The sequence below is a fragment of the Manis javanica genome, chromosome 11 (assembly GCF_040802235.1).
Source record: "Manis javanica isolate MJ-LG chromosome 11, MJ_LKY, whole genome shotgun sequence".
Taxonomy (NCBI): domain Eukaryota; kingdom Metazoa; phylum Chordata; class Mammalia; order Pholidota; family Manidae; genus Manis; species Manis javanica.
In genome coordinates this window covers 88683676-88705779 of record NC_133166.1, presented here as the reverse complement: position 1 = coordinate 88705779, position 22104 = coordinate 88683676, and the positions used below count along the sequence as shown (strand labels likewise).

The 22104-nt window shown below is 37.9% G+C and overlaps 1 protein-coding gene across 3 annotated transcripts in view; it reads left to right on the top strand.

Moving 5' to 3' along the window:
* The window catches only part of ACBD6 (acyl-CoA binding domain containing 6), a 197859-nt gene extending 177503 nt beyond the window's left edge, over window positions 1-20356 (top strand). For 2 of the 3 annotated variants that reach the window (XM_073216834.1, XM_037021109.2), the window contains exon 8: window positions 20075-20356. In XM_073216834.1, the coding sequence (XP_073072935.1) occupies window positions 20075-20229 (155 nt within the window). In that variant the 3' untranslated portion in view covers window positions 20230-20356. Of the gene's footprint in view, window positions 1-9337; window positions 9415-20074 lie in introns of all 3 variants that reach the window. The other variant, XM_073216835.1, reaches the window with a different exon arrangement.
* The last annotated feature ends 1748 nt before the right edge of the window (window positions 20357-22104 follow it).

Below are 22104 nucleotides of genomic sequence, written 5' to 3'. Positions count from 1 at the left end.
GTGAGGGCAATCTGGGACAACTAGGCTTAAAACCACAGATAATCAGAAAGGAGAGAAGAAACTCTTCACGGTGATTGTGAGGCCTTCAGTGCAAAATTCAGGGCTACCCCTTTTTCCTGATGCCCAGCTTCAGGAAGAAAACCTGCTTTTGCTCTAAAATCTTTGCCATAAGTTCAGAGTTCACTGCTCTACTTAAAAGACAGCCCATGCCAGTGCACCCACGTGTTCTGCTTAAATCAGGTCTTATTTCCATCCCCTCATTCCTTCCTTCATCCACTCGTTTTTCAATGCCTTCTCTGTGGCATGTGTTATGTGTTCCTTTCATCTGTCCGTCCAGAACTGCAGAAACAGCTAAGCCAGACTGAATGTGCCCTTGAGAATGTAGACGAGTCACTCTATCATCCCTAGTTAACCACTAGGAATGAATCCTATTATGGATGTGGGAATGTGTCCCTTTAAGTTTGATACATGTAAAATGCATTTCTGGGTAGCAGCAGAGTTGGGATTTTTCAAAAGGTGTTTCTAACTGGCTTCAAAGTAAGCTATATTTTCTCTATGTACTGATAGGAAAAAATCTGTAAGATATATTATTAAGTGAAAAGATTAAAGTGCCAAACAATGTATATAGTTTGCTACCATGAATATATCTGTACATAGTTGCTAGTAAATTCATAAGATCTCTCTGGGAGGATACACAAAAAGCCAAAGTTGGTTGCCTAATAAAAGAAAAAGAACTGTAGAGCATAGGTTAAAAAATTTTCCTGTAAACCCTTTAGTAACTTCTGTATTTAGAACTATATGCGTATATTCCCTGCTTGAAAATTAAATCTAAATTACTTTAAAGCTACATATCATAGGCTCTATTAATATTGTGAATATGACTTAACTTCTTAATTATATGTCATTTATTCAACAAATATTTATTGAATGTCTACTATTTGCTGGGTAAAATATACCAGACATCCTTAAGGTAAAGGACATCCCCAGACTGGTGGGTGTCTTCACCTCCCACCCAATAAACAAAGACCTGATAAATAGTGGTAAATGTGTGAATTAACTCTGTATGTAATCTGGGAAATTTTCTGACTTGGGTTTCAATGCCAGCAACCCCTCAAAATGCTGTTTCTTGAACCAAAAGTAATGAGGAGTCAGAACTGAGACTGTGCACAAAAGCCAGGACTTTCAAAGAGCTACACCCTTAGTTTAAAAAAAAAATTAATGAGATTAGAAAAAGGTGGCCCACAAGTATGAGGAAGGAAGACAAAGAAGCTTCTCTGTCACAAACCAGGATCTGGGTAGAATAAAAACCCCACTTCATGCAAGTTTCAGGTTTAAATTTATACTCCCTGATTGTTTCAGTAATCCTCAAGTCTCAAGATATTAACATAGTAAGTGTATTAGGCTAGTTACTGCTGAGGGACCTGGCGAAAGGAAATGGCTAAACTTCTCTTGAGGGACACATCCTCAACCAAGGCGACACAAAATTCCTACAGAAAGAAACCCTGCTGAAAATTAGCTCAGAATCCAAAATTATGAAATACACTTGAGTGAATGTCTGCAGTCATAGTAAACCAGAGTCTTAGAATTTGAGGAACTTCAATAAAACTGTTACATAGCAATTATCAGTGTAAGTCAATATAAAATGAAGGAATCAAAAACACAAGAACAAGGCACTCCAAAAAAGAACATGTTGAACTGAAAGATTGTTGTAAAAGGCTGCACAGAAAAATAAAGAGATGGCAACATTAAAGAGACATTAAATGTAAAATAATAAAGTCTAGCATTTTTAAGTAGAAGTTCCAGAAGGAGAAAGTAGGGAAGAACCAATATTAGAAGATATATTTACTGATAATTTCCATAACTGATAAAACACTGGAATTGTCAGATTGAGGAATTATGTGATATAATCAGGATACGGTGTTCATCCAGCGGAATACCATACAGCAAAGAGAGGAACTATAACTACATGCAACAACTTCAATGAATCTCACAAATTGAGCTCAAACTACCAGACACAAAAGAGTACATAATGTATGCTTCCATTTATATAAGGGTCAGAAGAAGGAAATATTCATCTCCAGCATTAGTAGACAGGGTGATGGTTACCTTGGGGAAATGGGTAGATAGTATTTGGAAGGGGTTAACAGGACAGTACTGCTTCGGAGATTCTGATAATGATCTGATTCTTGATCTTTGTGCTAGTTGGTTACATGGAAAAGTTCATCTTAAGAATATATAAATAAAATATATATAAAATAATATATATAAAAAGTCCATACTTGGACACACATATATAAGGTGGTAGTGTTACTGTTTTCATATATATAGTCTCTTAACTTTTCCAACAAATGTCTGAGGCAGGCCTTGTTTTCCTGAATTTGCAGAAGAAAAACTGAAGTCTAGAGAGGTGAAGTGACCTTGACAAGGTAACACCAGTCGTAGGTGGCAGAGTCAGGACACTTGTCCAGGTCTTCTGATTCTATCTCTAGTCTTTTCATTATTTCATAAAGAATTGCAGTGCTGGTATCCTTTTAAAGCAGACATCATTTTGTGTAATACAGTCCTTTATAGAAACAATAAATGAAAATCCTTTATCACTGGTCATCTCAGTGAGTCAAGACTGTTCTTCAAAACTTACTGTATCAATATCCATGTCCATCCATGTGCTTTTATATTCTTACTCCTGTTCACTGAGAGTTTAGACATTAATAAAAATTATCCTTGATTCAGGAATCCTGCCCAAAATTGATCTATCAAAACAACCTCTATTTCTGTCTCTCAGATTATATTATTCATTGTAGAAAGAATAAAACAAATACTACATATTTATAATCAAGATAATTAAACACTAAAATAATATCATTAGAGGTTTGGACTTTACTAATATATAAAACTAAATATTCTGACAACTCAGGAATGTTTCATGAAATTAATATTTTAAGTTCAGTAATCACTTATGGAAGCAATTCATTTTTTATTTAAATTTTTTTACTGAGTCACTAAGACCTTCCAGTTTTTGAGGTTATTGAAATAGAATTTGCATGTAATAATAATATCCATTTATTAAGCACCTACTATATGCCAGGGAATCTGCTAGGCTTTTTTTATCCATTTATTCACTCGATATTATTTAACCTTTCTTATTTAATAGGCACTCAGTAGCTATTTGTTGATTTGATTTGGTTGTAGGATCCTTAACCTATTTTTGGAACTTTCATAAAGCTGTAAACAGAGTTAAATCTGTGAATGCAGATAATGTTAGGGATGTCTTGGGGGCTTAGCTGTAATTTTTTATGAATTACAGTTTGGTTTGACAGCTGTCCTTGTGTTGACAGCTCTTCTGATTATAGCAGTTGTCAAACTCCATCCTTAAGCAGGTTGTAAATCCTGGCTTCTTCCGATTAAAACTGGGTCAGAGCCAATGGCAGGTTAACTAGAGGCCAGTCAGTATTCTGCTACTGTATGTCCTTAGTTGTTCATTCTAAATGGGCTTTGCATAGCAGCATACTAAAACCCTTATTTGCCTCTAGTTTACTTTGGTGTTTTTGAATCTTCAGATATTGGTTCTCCTGTTATTTTGTGATTAAACGTGGTCCTTGAAGACTATATTAGTATAAGTGTGGTCTTCCCTGTAAATGGCCTGTTAGCCCTCCCCTCCTCTCCCTCCGCTGGGAATACTAACATCATTGCATCTGTGTCTCCCAGGGGAAATCAAGGCTTTTCCTTGCACGTGCAGTCATGTGATTTCAGAGTGGGCAGGCTTGGTATCCTCATGAGCCCTCGGTCTTACACGTAAAGCACCATCTGTTCTGTTCCTTCCACGCTGTTACAGGGCAGGAGGAGGAGGCATTAGAGTGAAAATAAATAAAATAAAAAAGAGAGAAATTCATCATCAAAACCCTGAGGATTAATGGAGTCAGAAGGCTCACTGCTCTGAATGAAAATTCATCTTCACCTGTGCCAGTGTCAGGGCTGCCTCTATGGCACTTGACAAATAGAGGTTCCCAGGGTACCATAAATTCAGCAACTGTTCCAATCCCTACAGACTCGCTCAAGCTTTTCCGAGATGGGCTTATGACTGTTTTTATATTTCCCAGCACATTGTGGGCACCAATATATCCCCTCATTAATTTGGTAAAATGTTAGCACCCTTTCCTTCTATCCCTCTCTCATCTTCTTTGCCTTTGAGGGGGTGGGCAGCTCACACGTTTCTGAAAGACGACTCTGCCTTGTGAATTGTACTTCACTGATAATGCCAAAGGCAGAGGAATCAATTAACTAATGAACTGTAAGCAAACACTAAGTTTTTCTTCCACTGTGCTAGATGGAGACAAAAATAAAAAAAGCATAGAATCAAGTAGCTCACCATCTGACTGGCGATACAAAGCATATTTTTTTTAAAACCATTTGTTGAGCACCTATATATGCCAGTAGACTCTGTGCTAAGTATAAACAACATTTTATGCCCATCAACAGTTAATCACCAAGAGGGTGCTGCAAATGCCCCCTCATACCAGGGTAAGATCCACCTGCACAGTCTCCCTTTGTCCTTTAAGTTAGTTCTTTTCTTCCTTTTTTTCTCTCTACTACAACTTCCTAATTACTTATGTTCTCATATCACTCTGCCTTTGCACAAATCCTGCGTATTTGTTAATAAAACTCCTTTCCTTATGGATATCATATTCCTTATTCTGAAGTGCTATTTTGCAACCCTTAACCTCCAGATTTAAGACTCACTTTATACTCAGGCTAAAATTTTGTTTGCATTTGTTAGTTTAGGGGATTGTTATTCAGCCCAGTTAGCCTTTTCTCAGCTGCTTGGCTGTAGTACTCTAGATATGGAACTTAAAATTTTAATCTGCATTCCTGGGTTAGTACTCATAGACTATATCATATCTCACTGCTGGAAAGGTCACTTCATCAAATAATATATATGAAATTAATGCCTCTTTGTCTGAGATGGCCATCTTAGTGTCGTCAGCCAAGGGACACATCTACTTAGCCTTGATCTTCATGCTTACTAGTCTCAGTGTTGGGTTAGATTTGAGCTAGGTGTGATCTGATAGATTGTGGTAGTTATCCTGTATTACAGATTTATACACTGGGAAATTTATTCCTCTGATATTGCTTTACAAGTTACAATTTCAAAACCTAACCAAGAGTTTCTCACAGTAAGCTGAGACTGATAGCTGTGGCAAAAAGGTTAAATGATTGTTTCTCAAAATATAAGTGCCATGTTGCTAGTTCTAAGTAGGATAAATACCCTCTTCTCACAACTATTTGATACTAAGTAATATGTCTTCAATTTTGTTCTATTTTATAAGAGACTATCTTCCATTGGAACCTCTTTTGGTATATAGTGATTCATGGTAAAACCCTAAAGAAATGTAAAATAAAAACATTTGTTATATTATTTGGGGAGATAATTTTAATTTCTCAAAGGGATATTATAATCTTAAATACTCTGTTGAATCCTGGGCCTTGGTAAAGATATCCTGTCTCCACCTTTATCCCTGTCTGTGGCATTCCCCAAAATATGACCTCAGCCCATCAGTACCTGTCCCGGGATTGACGTAGGCAATTCTTGCTTTCCTCTGCTTTTTTCCTACTCTCCATTCATTCACTTACCTATCAAATATTAATTTAACATTTATAATCCTGGTAGCCTAAGAAATCCCACACCATTGACAGCAAAGATAGTCCCAAATGGTCTGATTTTAGCTCAGAAAAATTTCTGGCCTCTACCTCTGTTCTCTTAGAACCACCTCTGACCCTCTGCTGTTATGGGTTAGAGTTTAATGCCTAAGTTTGTCAGGATGGGTAATACAAAAGATCACCAAAGCTGACCCAAGTTTATAACTCATCACAGCCCAGTTTTGGCTCTTGGCTCCATGCCCACTTCACAGCATACAGCCAGGGACCCCTGAGCTAGAAGCACCCACCAGGGGAATAAAGACAGTTAGGCGACCTAGAGAAACTACTTTATCTTTACCTGAGTACCAACAGAGAGCCAAAGAGAAATGCCACTAGTAAATCACTTAAAGCCGGGCTCCTGGAGACTTCTGCTTCCATTTACGATGGAGAAAACTGCAAGAGAACTTTGCTCCCACACTAACAGGAAGAAAATATTAGATAATCTACAAAGTCATAATTTTTCTTCAATCCATCAAATAGCAGAGGTTGTATGGCAGCAAAGTAAACTGAATTGCAAAGAGTGACAAGCCCCTACAAGACACACAAACTGTTTCACCGTTGGTGGAGCACCCAAGGAAGAGGCAACCACTGCAAAAATAGATAAGAAAACCACTAAAATGAACAAATTCTAGAAGTAAATTAATATGACATTTTAGAATAACTAGGAGCCTCGGACCCAAGAACAGTCCTCACTCACATATTCTTTCTCATTAGCGGGGTGCTTATAAGAGAAATTGAGAACAGACCCTTTCTCAGTGGTACATGGATATGAAACTCTGCCACTTCCCCACACCCTTATATCATATGAAGTAAAATCCTTAAGCCATTGGGGCAGAGCAGAAGACTTCTGTCCTCTCCTCCTCCTGTCCTTGGGTCCTGGTCTCAGGACCCTGCACTGACACAAATCCTGTACTGATCCCAGTGGTGGCTCCCACAAGCCTGGTCTCCCTTGTACAAGGCAGAGCTGGCAGACATTTTGGTTTGGAGTACAGGAACGGAATAACTGCTTCTGCTGAGGGCCTGCCTGAGGCAGAGATGAGCCCAAAAGGACGGAGGACTCCATTCCACTCCCACCATGAGCCTCACCCTGAGTAATAAGCCGTAGCAGTCTTACCAGGGAGGAAGGAGCAAGAGCACAGACTCCTTCTGTGGTAGACATGTAGGGACTACTGACGGCTGAGGGTGCAGCCGGAGCATGGGCTAGCCCTGTGACGCTTCAGGCTCCATGTGTAAACCTCCTGTAGCAGTGGTCCACAGCTGCAGGAGTTGAAGTACATGGTGCACTGAAATTATCTTTAGCGACAACTAAACCCAAACTCAGTTCAACCGCTTACTAGGTTGACTCAACACCCACATAATGGCATGACAGTAGAAGAGGCATACCTATTTCTGGGTGTAAATAGTATCATTTACTTCAGCCTCCACTGTTCTCCTACACACAATCTTCTGTATTCAATCCAAAATTACAAGACACAAAAAAGCAAGGAAAAAGCAAAAACAACCCTTTGTCAAAAGCAATAAATCAGGATAGAGCAGGTAGATAAAAATTCAGCAAGGTTATGAAATACTTAATACTGTCAACCAACTTGACTTAATTAACATCTATTGAACACTCCACCTAATAAACAGAATATAATTGTTTCAAATACATATGGACCATTCACCAAGGTAGACTATATTCTAGGCCATAAAGCAAGTCTTGCCAAATATAAAAGAAATCATACAAAGCTTGCTCTGTGACCACCACAGAATTAAATTAGAAGTCAATAACAAGACTCATATCTGGAAAATTCCCAATGTAAGAAACTTAAACTCACTTCTAAATAATTAATAAGTCAAAGAAGAAATTCTGAGGGAAATTAGAAATATTTTGAACTGAATGAAAATGAAAATTCCTCATCAGAATTTTGGGATGGAGCTAAAGCACTGCTTATAGAGAAATTAAATGCTTTTATTAAAAAAGATCTCAAATGTTATTAGAAATGTCTCAAACCAATGAACTAAGATTCCACCTTTAGAAAACTTTAGAAAAAGAAGAGCAAATTAAGCCCACATTAAGCATAGGGATGATACAATAAAGATCAGAGCAGAAATCATTGAAATAGAAAACCAAAAATCAATGAGGAAATCAATGGAACCATTGAAAACCCTTAAAAAGGTCAATAAACTGATAGACTTCTAGGCAAACCAATTTTTAAAGAAGAGAGAACAAATTACCAATTTCAGGAATGAAAGGGAGACATCAACACAGATCCTACAGGTATTATGAAGCAAATAAGGGAACATTATGAACAACTTTAAACCAGTAAATTAGATAACTTAGAGGAAATGGAAAAATTTCTTAAAAGACACTACCAAAGTTCTCACACAGAAAAATAAGTGACCTAGATAGTCCTCTATCAAAGAGATTGAATTTGTAACTAAAGCTTTCCCACAACAAAATCTCCACAACCTGATTACTTCATGGTGAATTCCACTAAATGTTTAAGTAAGAAACAATACCAATTTTATACACAAACTCTTCCAGCAAATAAAAGAGGAGGGAATACTACTCACCTCATGCCATCACCAGGCATGCCATCCTCCCAGTACCTCTGGGTGTTCAGCAACCCAGGAAAAAAGCTCAACCCCATACTTCTGGAATTTTTATGGCCACTTCATCACATAAGCATGATCAATGGTTAATCTCATCTCCAGACTCTCCCTTTCCCAGAGAATACGGATGGGGCTGAAAGTTCCACACCTCTGATCATGGCTTGGTCTTTCAGTAGTCATTTATCAGCCTCCATCCTGAAGCTATCCAGCAGGAATGCACCAAAAGTCACCTATTAGAACAAAATTTCTATCACTTGGGAAATTTCAAGGAATTTTGGAACTATGTGTCCAGAACCAGGGTCAGAGACCAAGTATTAGAATAAAAGATGCACCTGGTGCTCCTATCACATATATTCTTTCTATTATTTCACACTCTCTCATTATTAACATCCCCCACAGAGTGGCATAGTATCTTAATCACCATAAAATATGATCACCCGAAGTCTAAAGTTTATATTATGGTTCACTCTTGGCATTATACATTCATGGGCAAATTAAAATAAAATGAAAAATAAAATAAAATGAGATGTATCCATCATTATGGTATCATCCAGAGTATTTCACAGCCCAAAAAGTCCTCTGTGTTCTGCCTACTCATCACAACTACCCCATCCCAGCACCTGGCAACCACTGATCTTCTTACTGTCTCCATAGTTTTGCCTTTCCAGAATGTCACAGAGTTGAAAACAGAATATGTAGCCTTTTCATATTGGTTTCTTAGTAATAGGCACTTAAGGTTCCTGTATGTCCTTTAATGACTTGATAGCTCATTCCTTTTAGTACTGAATAATATTCCACTATCTGAATTTACCACAGTTTATCCATTCACCTATTGAAGGATATCTTGGTTGCTTTCAAGTTTAGTAATTATGATTAAAGCTGCTATAAATACCCATGTGCATGTTTTTGTGTGGACATAAGTTTTCAACTCCTTGGAGTAGATGCCAAGGAGCACTATTGTTGGATCATATGGGAAGAGTATGTTTAGTTTTATAAGAAACCACCAAACTGTCTGCCAAATGGCTGTACCATTTTACATTCCCACCAGCAAAGAGAGTACTGGTGCTCCACATCTTCACCAGCATCTGGTGTTACCAGTGTTCCAAACTTCGGCCAATCTAACAGGTGTGTAATGGTATCTCATTGTTTTTTTAATGTGTATTTATTTCTCTGATAACATATGATGTGGAGCACCTTTTTATATGTTTATTTGCCATCTGTATATCTTCTTTGGTTGAGGTGTACATTAAGGTCCCTGGCCCATTTTTTAATCAAGTTGTTTGTTTTCTTATTGCTGAGTTTTAGGAGTTAATTGTGTGTTTTGTACAACAGTCATTTATCAGGTGTGTCTTTTGCAACTGTCTTCTCCAGGTCTGTGGCTTGTCTTCTTGTTCTCTTAATATTGTCTTTTTCTGAGCAGAAGTTTTTGGTTTTAATGAGTTCCAGTTTATCAATTATTTCTTTCAGGATCATGCCTTTGGTATTGTGTCTAACAAGTCATCTCGACACCCAGCCTCACTTAGATTTTCCTCTTATGTTACTGTCTACGAATGTTATAGTTTTGCATTTTACATTTAGGTCTGTAATCCATTTTCAGATAATTTTTGTAAAAGGTGTAAAGCTTTTGCATGTGGGTGTCCATTTGTTGAAGAGACTATCTTTACTCCATTGTATTGCCTTTGTTCCTTTGTCAAAGATCAGCTGACTTTATTTAATTGGTCTATTCCTTGGCTCTCTATTCAGTTCCACTGATACATTTATTTGTGTGTTCTTTTGCCAATACCATACTGTCTTGATTACTGTAGCTTTATAGTAAGTCTTGAAATTAGATAGTGTCCATCCGTGGACTTTGTTCTTCTTCAATATTGTTTTGGCTCTTCTGCATATTTTGCCTCTTCATATAAACTTTTTACTTTATCAGTATCAACAGAATAACTTGCCTGGGTTTTGGCTGGAAAGAACTGACATCTTGACAATATTAAATCTTCCTATCCATAAACCTGGAATATTCCTTATTTATTCTTTGATTTGATTCAATAGAGTTTTATAGTTTTCCTCATATAGATCTTACACATCTTTTAGATTTATACCTAAGCATTTCATTTTGGGTATACTAATGTAAATAGTATTGAGTTTTTAATTTCAAATTCCACTTGTTAATTGCTACAATATAGGAAAACAACTGACTTTTGTATCTTAATCTTGTATTCTGCAACCTTGTTATAATTGCTTTATGAGTTCCAGGAGTTGTTTTGTTCTGTTCCCTTTTTTGTTTTTGTCAATTTTTTTGGACTTTTCTGCATAGACGATCATGTCATCTGTGAACAAAGACAGTTTTATTTCTTCCTCCCTAATCTGTATACCTTTTATTTTATTTTCAAATCTTACTGTATTACCTAGAATTTTCAGTACAGTGCCGAAAAGGAGGGGTGAAAAGGGATATCCTTGCCTTGTAGGTGATCTTAGTGGGAAAGCTTTGAGTAAGTATGATTTTAGCTTTAGATTTTTTTGTAGATGTTCTTTATTAAGTTAAGGAAGATCCCCTGTATTCCTCCTTAGCTGAGTTTTCATCATGAATGGGTATTAGATTTTGTCAGTTGCTTTCTCTGCATCTATTAATATGATGGTGTGACTTTTCTTTTTTTGCCTGTTGAGATGATTAATTACATTAATTGATTTTTACATGTTGTAACAGCCTTGCATAATTAGGGTAAATCCCACTTGGTCATAGTATATAATTATTTTCATGCATTGTTGAATTCAATTTGCTATTAGTTTGTTGAAGATTTTAAATCTGTGTTCATGAAAGATATTGGTCTGTAGTCTTTTTCTTTTAATGTCTTCATCTGATTTTTGTTAGGGTAATGCTGATCTCATAGAATAATTCAGGATATATTCCCTCTGCTTCTACCTTCTGAAAGAAATTGTAGAGATTTGGTATAATTTCTTCCTTAAATGTTTGGTAAAATTCACCAGTGAATCCATTTGAGCCTGGTACTTTCTATTTTGAAAAGTTATTAATCATTAATTTAATATCTTTAACAAATAATAGGGCTATTCATATTGTGTATTTCTTCTTGTATGAGTCTTGGCAAATTACGTCTTTCAAGGAATTGGTCCATCTCATGTAGGTTATCATATTTGTGGGCATAGAATCATTCACAGTATTCCTTTATTATCCTTTTAATGTCTGTTATCACTTAGTGGTGTCCTTTCTTTCATTTTGATATTAACAATTTGTGTCCCCTCTATTTCCTCTTAGTTAGCCTGTCTAGAGGCTTATTGATTTTATTAATCTTTTCAACCAGCTTTTTGTTTTGTTGATTTTCTCTATTGGTTTCCTGTTTTCAATTTCACTCCTGCTATATTTCTTAATATTTCTTCTGCTCACTTGCCCTTCAATTTCTAGTTTCCTAAAGTGGAAACCTAAATTACTCATTTTGTATATTCATTTCTCATATATACAGTTAGTGCTATAAATTACCCTCTAGCCACTGCTTTCAATGCATCCTACAAATTTTGATAAATTGTACTTTCATTTTAGTTCAAAATATTTAATTTCTCATGACATCTTCATCTCAGGTTGTTATTAATTACTATAAACTTACAATTAAGATGCATAAATCAAAACAATATTATTGGAGTAAGGGTGGTATATAGACAAATGAAACATGATAGATAATCTAGAAATAGACAAAATCACAAATGGTCAATTGACTTTTGACAAAAATGTCAAGATAACCAAATAGAGGAAAGGATAGTCTTTTTAACAAACAGAGCTGGAACAGGTGGACATACACATGCAAAAAAAAAAAAGAGTAACTTCAACCCTTTTCTCCTACCCTCTGCAAAAATTAACTTGGAATGGGTCAGACAGCTATATGGAAGAGATAAAATATAAAGAACTAAAATAAAATATAGAAGAAAATCTTTGTGATCTAGAGGTAGACAAAAATTTCTTACATTGGACACTTAAAGTACAAACCATAAAAGAAAAAAATAGGACTTCAAAATTTAAAACATTCACTCTTGAAAAGCATTCTTAAGAAAATAAAAACTCACAGATTGGGAGAAAATATTTCTAAAATATATATTTAGAAAGAACTTGTATCCAGAATATATAGAGTCCAAACGTTATGACAACCCAGTTTATAAATGAACAATAGATTTGAACAGATACATAGCAAAGATAGAGATGTTCATGAATCAGCACATAAATTAAGTCCATAATTAGACACTAGGAAAATGCAAATTAAAAACCACAATGAGAAAACTGACTATGCTGTATACTATGTAGTACACCTACATATGTACCTATATGGGTACTACAGACTTTTTAGCTTGGCTAAAAAGAATTTTAGTGATAATAGCAAGTGCCATCTAGAAGATAAAGCAACTAGAATTCATACTGACCAGTGAGAATGCAAACTTTGGAAGTTTGCTAGTTTCTTATAAATTTAAATATTCATTGTCTTATGACCCAGCATCCCACTCCTAGATATTTACCCCAAAGACATGAAAACATAAAAGGTCCACACAAAGACATGTATCCAACTGTTCATAAGCTCTTTATTCATAATGAACAAAAACTGGAAGCAACCAAGATGCCTATATATGTTCATACAATGGAATGCTACTCTGCAATAAAAATGAAAGACCTACTCATACTTGCAGCAACATGAATGAATCTCAAATGCATGCTAAGTGAAAGAAGCCAGACTCAAAAAACTATGTGCTATATGATTTCCATTTCTGAAGAAGGTAAGGCTTTATAAGGACAGAAATCAGATCAGTAGTTGGCAGGGGCTATGGGTGGGGATAGAAGATTAACTGTAGATAGGCAAAAGGAGACTTTTGGGGGTGATGGAAATGTCTTATATCTCTATTTTAGTGGTAGTTACACAAATAGATATGATTTTTCAGAGTTCATCAAGTTTCTTAAAAGAGCGAATATTACTTCAGTAACCTGGAAAAAGAAAGAAAAAGGACTCCTAAGAAAAAGATGGCAGAGTGAGAAGTGAGGCAGAAACCTCCTCCCAAAACCACATATAGCATGAAAATACAGCAAACACAACTAATCCTGAAAAGAAAGACCCAAAGACTGCAACAGACTGCCAACATCTGGGGGAAAAAGACCTGACAGAAAAGGGTAAAGTAGCAAATCCCTGATCTGGTGGGACCCCACACCAACCCCCATCCCAGCCCAAGACAGGAGGAAGAGAAACAGAGCAGGGAGGGAGTAGAAGTCGAGGACTGCTGAACACCCAGCCCTGGAGATCTGCTCCAGGAGCATGAACCCACATTACTTGGTGCTCTAGAGATTAGAGGGGTTAGAAAGCAAAGACAGATGGATTACTTGGAGACACTGAGATTCCAGCCACTTGTGTAGAATAGGAGCCCATGGTGGCCACTCCGGGAAAAGGGAAGGTCAGGCACTTTGAGAGACTTCCCAGCAGTGAGAGGGGTGCTGAAGGGGCAAGGATTACACAAAGTTGGCTGCTCGGGAGAAAGAACAGGTGGACCAAACCATCCTGGCACACTCAGACCAGAGGGTTGGGAACTTTCAGGAGCTTCAGACACACCATCCCCCTGGCTGGCAGTGCAGTGCTGAGGCCACCCACTGTGATATGGCGCCTACCACTCATTCCTCCCAGCCAGCACCAGTTCACAAACCTGCTGCCCCCTCCATCACACAAGGCAAGCCAAATGGAGGCCTCGCCTATGGCAGCTGCAAGGGCATAATGCAGAGGCTCCTCCCTGCAGACTCAGCCCACTGGCCTAGCAGTGGGGGCAGGCACTGCAGCCAGGAAGCAGGACAGAGCTCTTTCCTCCCAGCAGGCGCCAGTACCATGCCACAACCCCCACCATTGCTCCAGGTGCTGGGCATCTACGAGGAGCTTCTGGGAACTAGAGGGTACTGCCTTCACAATGTTATTATTCCATAGGAATCATTAGAATTATGAAATGGCAAAAGAATTTGTATGAACCAAAATGCCTCAAACACCAGAAAGGGGACTAAGTGAAATGAAAATCACCAATATTCTTGATACAGATTTTAAAATAAATATCATAAACATGTTCATGGAGATACAGAAAAATATTCAAGATCTCAGGGAGGAATTCAAGAAAGAGATAGAAAGTTTGAAAAGTACAGTATCTGAAATGAAACATACAATGGAGGGATTTAAAAGATTAGATGAGATAGAGATATGGTAAAAGAAAGAAAAATCAGAGAAAGAAAAATCAGAGAACAGGAATACAAAGAAGCTGAGGCACAGAGAGAAAAAAAGGATCTCTAGGAAGAAAAGAATATTAAGAAAACTGTGCGACCAATCCAAACGGAACAATATTCACATTATACGGGTACAAGAAGAAGAAGAGAGAAAAAAGGGATAGAAAGTCTCTTTGAGGACATAATTGCTGAAAAATCCCCCAATCTGGGGAAAGAAATCTTCTCTCAGGTCATGGAAGTGCACAAATCTCCCAACACAAGGCACCCAAGGAAGACAACACCAAGACATGCAATAATTAAAGTGGCAAAGATCAAGGACAAGGACAGACAATTAAAAGCAATCAGAGAGAGAAAAAAGATCACCTACAAGGGAAAATCCATCAGACTATCATCAGACTTCTCAGTAGAAATCTTACAGGCCAGAACGGAGTGGCATGATATATGTAATGTAATGAAACAGAAGGGCTTCCAACCAAGAATACTCTACCTGGCAAGATTATCATTTAAATTTGAAGCAGGGATTAAACAATATCTGATAAGCAAAAGTTGAGGGACTTCACCACCACCAAACCATTGCTACAATGGTTTAAAATTAAAGAGATTGCTCTAGATGGAAATGCTCCTAAGGCTAAATAGCTATCACCAGAGAAAATAAAACCACAGTAAAGGTAGTGGACCAATTAATTATTAAGCAAATGCAAAATTAAATCAACTACCCACAAAGTCAGTCAAGGGATACACAAAGAGTACAGAATATGACACCTAATATACAAAGAGTGGAGAAGGAAAAAAAAGAAGGGAGAAAAAAACTGAAACTTTAGATTGTGTTTAAAATAGCATAATAAGCAAGTTTAATTAGACTGTTAAATAGTAAAGAAGCTGCCCTTGAACCTTTGGTAACCATGAATCTAAAGCCTGCAATGGCAATAAGTACATATCTATCAATAATCACCCTAAATGTAAATGAACTGAATGCACCAATCAAAAGACATAGAGTTACAGAATGGATTTAAAAAAAAATCCATCTGCATGCTGCCTACAAGAGAGAGACTCACTTCAAAACTAAAGACATACACAGACTAAAAGTGAAGGGATGGAAAAAGATATTCCAGGCAAATAATAGGGAGAAAAAAGCAGGTGTTGAAGTACTTCTTTCAGACAAAATAGACTTCAAAAAAAAAGAAAGTAACAGGAGACAAAGAAGGACATTACATAATGATAAAGGGTCAGTCCAACAACAGGATATAACCATTATAAATATCTATGCACCCAATATAGGAGCACCTAAATATGTTAAACAAATAGTAACAGAATTAAAGGAGGAAATAGAATGCAATACATTCATTTTAGGAGACTTCAACACACCACTCACTCCAAAGGACAGATCAACCAGACAGAAAATAAGTAAGGGGATAGAGGCACTGAACAACACATTAGAAACAATGGACCTAACAGACATCTACAGAATACTCCACCCAAAAGCACCAGAATACAGATTCTTCTCAAGTGCATAAGGAACATTTTCAAGAATAGATCATATACTAGGCCACAAAAAGAGCCCCAATAAATTCAGAAGGATTGAAATTGTATCAACCAGCTTCTCAGACCACAGAGGTATGAAACTAGAAATAAATTTTCCAAAGAAAACAAAAAAGCCCACAAACACATGGAGGCTTAACAACATGCTCCTAAATAATCAATGGATCAATAACCAAATAAAAACGGAGATCAAGCAATATATGGAAACAAATGATAACAATAACTCAACACTGCAAAATCTGTGCGACGCAGCAAATGCCTTGCTGAGGGGGAAGTATATAGCAATATGAGCTTACCTCAAGAAAGAAGAACAATCCAAAATGAGCAGTCTAAACACAATTAATGAAACTAGATAAAGAAGAATAATAAGGCTCAAAGTCAGTAGAAGGAGGGACATAATATAGATCAGAGCAGAAATAAATTCTGTATTTTTCTAAGTTTCTATCTTTCTTAAATTCCTCCCTGAGATCTTGAATATTTTCCTGTAGCTCCATGAGCATGTCTGTGACTTTTATTTTGAAATCTTTATCAAGAAGATTGATGATTTCAGTTTCACTGAGCCCTCTTTCTGGCATTTTTTCTTATAATTTTGTTTGGACCAAATTCTTTTGCCACTCCATTTTTTTAGTGTTTCTTATGAAATAATGACTGTGTAGGCTGCATCCTCTAGTGCCCAGAACCTCAATTTCCTGTGCTGGAGCTCCAGCTCTTGGTGAACAGTGGATGTATGTCTTTTTTTGCCTCATTTAGTGCCATCAGCTGATTGCACACGCAGGTAAAATGCTCTCTGGAGCTGCTGAGCACCTGCAGCAATGGCGCCAGTTGCAGGCAAGTGGAACTGGGAGGAAAAAGCTCGCCTGGGAATGTTCCTGCCTTCCCAGCTGTAATACCGGCCTCTACTGCCAGGTCCAGTGGGCTGTGGGCAGAGGGAGGAACCTCTGTGCTATGCCCCCATAGCTGCCATGGGTGGGGCCACCCTCTGGCAGGCCTGGCACGATGGCAGGGCAGCAGGTGAGCAGGACCAGTGCCTGCCAGGAGGAAGGAGTGGCAGGCTGCCTACCACAGTGGGTGGCCTCAGTGCTGTGTTGCCAGCCAGGGGGATGGAGCATCTGACAAAGCTCCTGAGTATTCCCAACCTGCTAGGTTGAGCATGCCAGGAAGGTTTTGTCCACTTGCTCATTCTTCTGAGCAGCAAGTTCTGCATAGTCTTTGCCTCTTTAGCTCCCCTCTCACTGCTGGCAAATCCTTCAAACTGCCCACCTTTCTTTTGTGCCAGTTGTGCATACCTATTCTTCACAAGCAGCTAGAATCTGTGTCTCTCTGAGTATTCTACCTGTCTTTGCTTTCCAACTCCTGTAATCTCCAGAGCATCCTGTAATGTGGGTCTGTGCTCCCAGAGCAGATCTCCAGGTTTGGGTGTTCAGGAGTCCTGGGCATCTACTCCCTCCCCACTCTATTTATCTTCCTCCTGCCTGTGGGCTGGGATGGCGGAAGGGCTTGGGTCCTGCTGGATCACACCTTTGCTTCTTTACCCTTTTCTGTGCAGTCTTCTCTTTTTCCCCAAATGTAGGCAGTCTGTTCTGCAGTCTTCAGGCTGCTTTTTCAGGATTAGGTTTATTTGCTGTATTTCCATGTTTTATGTGATTTGGGGAGGAGGTTTATGCCTCACTTCTCATGCTGCCATCTTTTTTCCCCCAATACTGGCTAATTTCAAGCCTCCTAAAGGACTACCAGAGTCTCCTAATTGGTCTACCTACCATAAATTTCTAGGCTTTCCAAGTCACTCTTGATTATCATCCTAACACATAGACCAAATTATGCCACCACTCCTTATATATGCCCAACTTGTTACAGATTCCAAACCACGTAAGTATGGCTTGGTTGGGTTTCAAGTTCCTACATAGTTTGACTTGACTTCAGCCTCTCTACTTTTGACTCTCTGTAGCTTCTCTGAGCCAGCAAGCATTTCTCAGCACTCCCTGTATGCTCAATGCTGTTAGTGGTGTTTCCTTGCTCTTAAAGGAGGTAAATGCCACTCCTCCTCAGCTTACCTAGAAGTTTACTCTATCCTTCAAAACTCAGCTTACATTCCACCTATTTGTGGTATTTTTCCTGATCCCTCAACTTCCCCCAAACCTTGCGACCCACCTTTTCAGTTTGTGTGTGTGTGTGTGTGTATGTGTGTGCGTGCACACGCGTGTGTGTGTGTGTATATCTCTGTCCCTGGAGTCATTCATTCTCTTGTGTTAGAGTTGCTGATTTACATATTAGTCAACTAGTTGTTTTATAATAAGTTCCCCAGAGCAGGAATTTTATCTTTATCCTCGACAGGTCTGTTAACAGTACGTACTGAGTGAAATGGCCATTGAATCAAGCACCTTAACCTTCTTTCTTTCCTTTTTTTTAAGCTTTTGTTGTTGCTGTTGTGTAACATTTCACACTACAAGTGTACAGGAAATGTATATTAAGAATGTAAAATGTAGCTTTAAAAAATGCACCCACCACCTAGCTTAATAAATAAAACATTGACCAGTATGTTTGAAACTCCCTGTGTGTCCTCATTCAGTCACATGGCCTTCCCTACATCCCCACCCACCCTGAGATTAGCTCTATCCCAAATTTTATATTAATGTTTTCCCTTATGCTCTTCCTGCATATTTGACTAGGAACAATTGTGCTTAGTTTTGTCTGTTTTTTTTAATTTTATTTAAACGGAATCATGTATGTATTCTTCTGACTTGCCTTTTTCCTTCAACATTATGTTCTGGAGTTAAATCATGTCGCCTGAAAATACAGTTCATTAGTTTTCCATGTGGTATGAGATTTCATTGTAGAAGTAAACAATATTTTTTCACATGTTATCGTCAATAGGCATTCAGGTTGTCTACATTTAGGGTCTCTTCCCAACAGTGCTGCTACATACATTCTTGCAAATATCTCCTGGATGGAGAACATACGTACAACAGTTTCTAAAGCATATATAATAGAATTTCTGAGTTGGAAGGTTTGTATGTGTTTATGTTGAACATGTTATCCCAAATTGTAGTCCAATCTGACCACCAGTGTACTCTCTCCACAGACAAGAGGGGCTCTCCCTTGTTCCAGCCCTCCTCAGTGCTGGCATTGTCTAAGTTTTTACTATTCACCCATCTGGTGGGTATGAAGTGGTATCTCCTGGTGTTAATTTTCATTTCCCTGACTATGAGTGTGGTTGCTCATCTTTTCATATGTTTACTGCCATTTATGTTTCATATTGTCTGAAATACCTATTTCTGCCTTTAGCCCAGTGGCCTCAGCACCATCTAATTAATGGATCTTTGTCGCCTCACCAATCTGTGATGCCAGCATTGTCGTAAATCAGGTTTCTGTATCTGTGCAAAAAGGCTAGCCAGCTCTCTGTCCTAGCCCTTAGGTCCGTTTATCCATCCCAGGGGCAGTATCAAACCATCTGCACCATAAGTCTTGGGATCTAGAGGTCCTTTTCCCCTTTCTGTGCCTTATATGATTGGAGCCGTTTATTCGGTTCAAAAAAAGAAGGTTCTGTAGAGGGATGATCTGATTACTATACTGGCTTTTTTACTCATTTACAAAGTTTAAAGTTTAGTTATCCACTTACCCCCTCTTCCAAGGCAAAACAAAATCTTTCTTTGACATTTATGATACTACAAACCTTTCATTATTCTGATCCAAGTAAGATAGATACTCAAACACTATTTTTGTTCTTTCCCTTCTTCCCATCCTTAAGAATCAAGTCCAAAAGCTTCATAATTTTAAAAAATGTATTTGTTTACTCCTGCACAACAGAATACATAAATCTGATTTTCCTAACACTAAAAACCCATTGTTCTAATGGCAGAGTACTCATTACAAGGCCTGATCAACCACCAGCCATCATAAGGTTTCTCGTTGTTCAGGACGCCTTATTGCTCAGCACCAGCCTTTCCTGCTGAAGTACAGTGGTTTCTCCTTGTCTCATGGTAACCTTGTTTTCATATTTGTCCATCTTCCTGTCAGCTGCAACCTGTGAGTTTTTGGACATTGTAGAGCTGCTGCTCCAGTCCGGCGCTGACCCCACTCTCCGAGACCAGGATGGCTGCCTGCCGGAAGAGGTGACAGGCTGCAAAGCAGTTTCCCTGGTGTTGCAGCAGCACATGGCGGGCAAGGCTTAACCGAAAGACTGGACAATCAGCCTGTACCAACGTAGGGCTTCAGTGGCAGAGAGAACCACAAAAATTCTCTCACCACCCATTTTTGGTATGCATTGGCTAATAAAATCAGTTCTGAGGAACTGGCATTTTGAAGTCTCAGCAGTTCATTCTATGTGCGTGCATTCCAGCAAGTATAGTTTTGGTGATGAACATGTACTGTGCATAGTCCAGTCCAACCCTGCTGAGTATGCTCTGACATTTGTCACTGTTCTGGAGGGTGAGGAGAGGGGAAGACACGCTGTGTTTCACAGTATTACGCATGGCTGCTCTTTTGTTAAAAAATACAGAAGCAAAATAGGACCAATGATACATTGACAATTAGGGAAAGTTTCATGAAATCCCAGTATGGTGGAGATCAAATGATCTTGTGGCATTTTGTATAGCAGGTCTGAAGGTAGCTAAGATGTATATTCTTTTTGGCAGACAAAATCCGGAAAGTAGGTAAGAAGAGACATTTTAAGAAAAGCAAAAGAAAGGGCAGAATTTTGTCACATAAGGGGTAGAGAAGTCAGAGGAATGACTAAAAACCTCAAAACCTTGGGCACTTTAGAATAAGATAGAGTGACTTCATGCAAGGATTGAAACACAGGTTCTAAAGGACTCAACTCATCTTTGCAAGACAGAGAGGAATTTCCCTTAGGGCGCCTTTAATTACCCGTTAATGTCCCTGTCAATCTGGTAGCAGTCTATGAAAATGAGCTCAGGCCTGAGCTGTTAGGCCTGTTTGAGTCTGATGTGAAATGACCATGATGCCCCAATACCTAGGTGTGATTGAAGTTATTTCTGGATACCCAGAGAATTTCCATTTTTTATATAAATCATAGGTATGCCACACTTTTAATCTGAAGGATAAGTAGCTATGTCACTGTTGAAACTGACACCCTTTATTTTCCCCTTTAAACCTCAAGAACTCCATCTGGAGTATTCCTTGACATCCCTTGTTATATAAGGAAAGTAAATAGTTGTCACGAGAAAAGAATTTGAAGTAAGAAACGAGTTGATATGCAAAGATGACTATTTAAAAGAGGATTTTTCTAATGTGCCACTATTAGCATAACAAGTAATAAACTCAATAGTAAACAAGATTTTCATTAGCTTGAGCTAACCTGTCCTAGAAGGAGCCCCTTCAGAGTGGAAGAGAGGCATAGTAATGTGTTCATTTTGTGATTTTTTTTCCTAACCTAACTTACTGTTTTCTGAGATGTAAACCAAAACCATTCACCAAGACAATACATTTTTTAAATGAATTCTTAATTATCTGTGGAAGTGATATATATGTCCCTACATAGCAAAATGTTACTGTAAATCTAGTAGAGCTTTCTCTTCATTATCTGTTCTTTTCCCACAATCCCAGCTATATTGCAGCCTACTGTTAAGCTAAACTCTGTCATGCTCCACATTAATTGAATGTGCTTTAAAACACATTATTCATTAGTTACAGTAAAAGTGACCAAGATTTTGCATGCAGCTTTTAATTAATAGTATTTTGCACATTTTTAGGACATTAGGAAATCAAAAATTGTTAATTCATTTCAGATTTACAAGGTAGTTATCTAAGCAAGAAGCTGTCGAATAACTCCTTTTTTCATCTCAATTCGACCTTGATATTTCTTATACAAATTTTTTATGACCTGTTTTGCTACATCTAAATTATGTATAGTTTTGAAGCAAAAAACATAACTTGTTTATTAATTTTATATTAAAGGTTTCAAGTTTACTTGAAAGCAGTCACTGAAAACAGTCATCAACAATATTTTCAAGTGCATTCTAAAATCGGTTTCCAAAATCCTTATTCTTTTGTCATCAGTATCTGAGTTTCCAGAAGCCGTACTATAT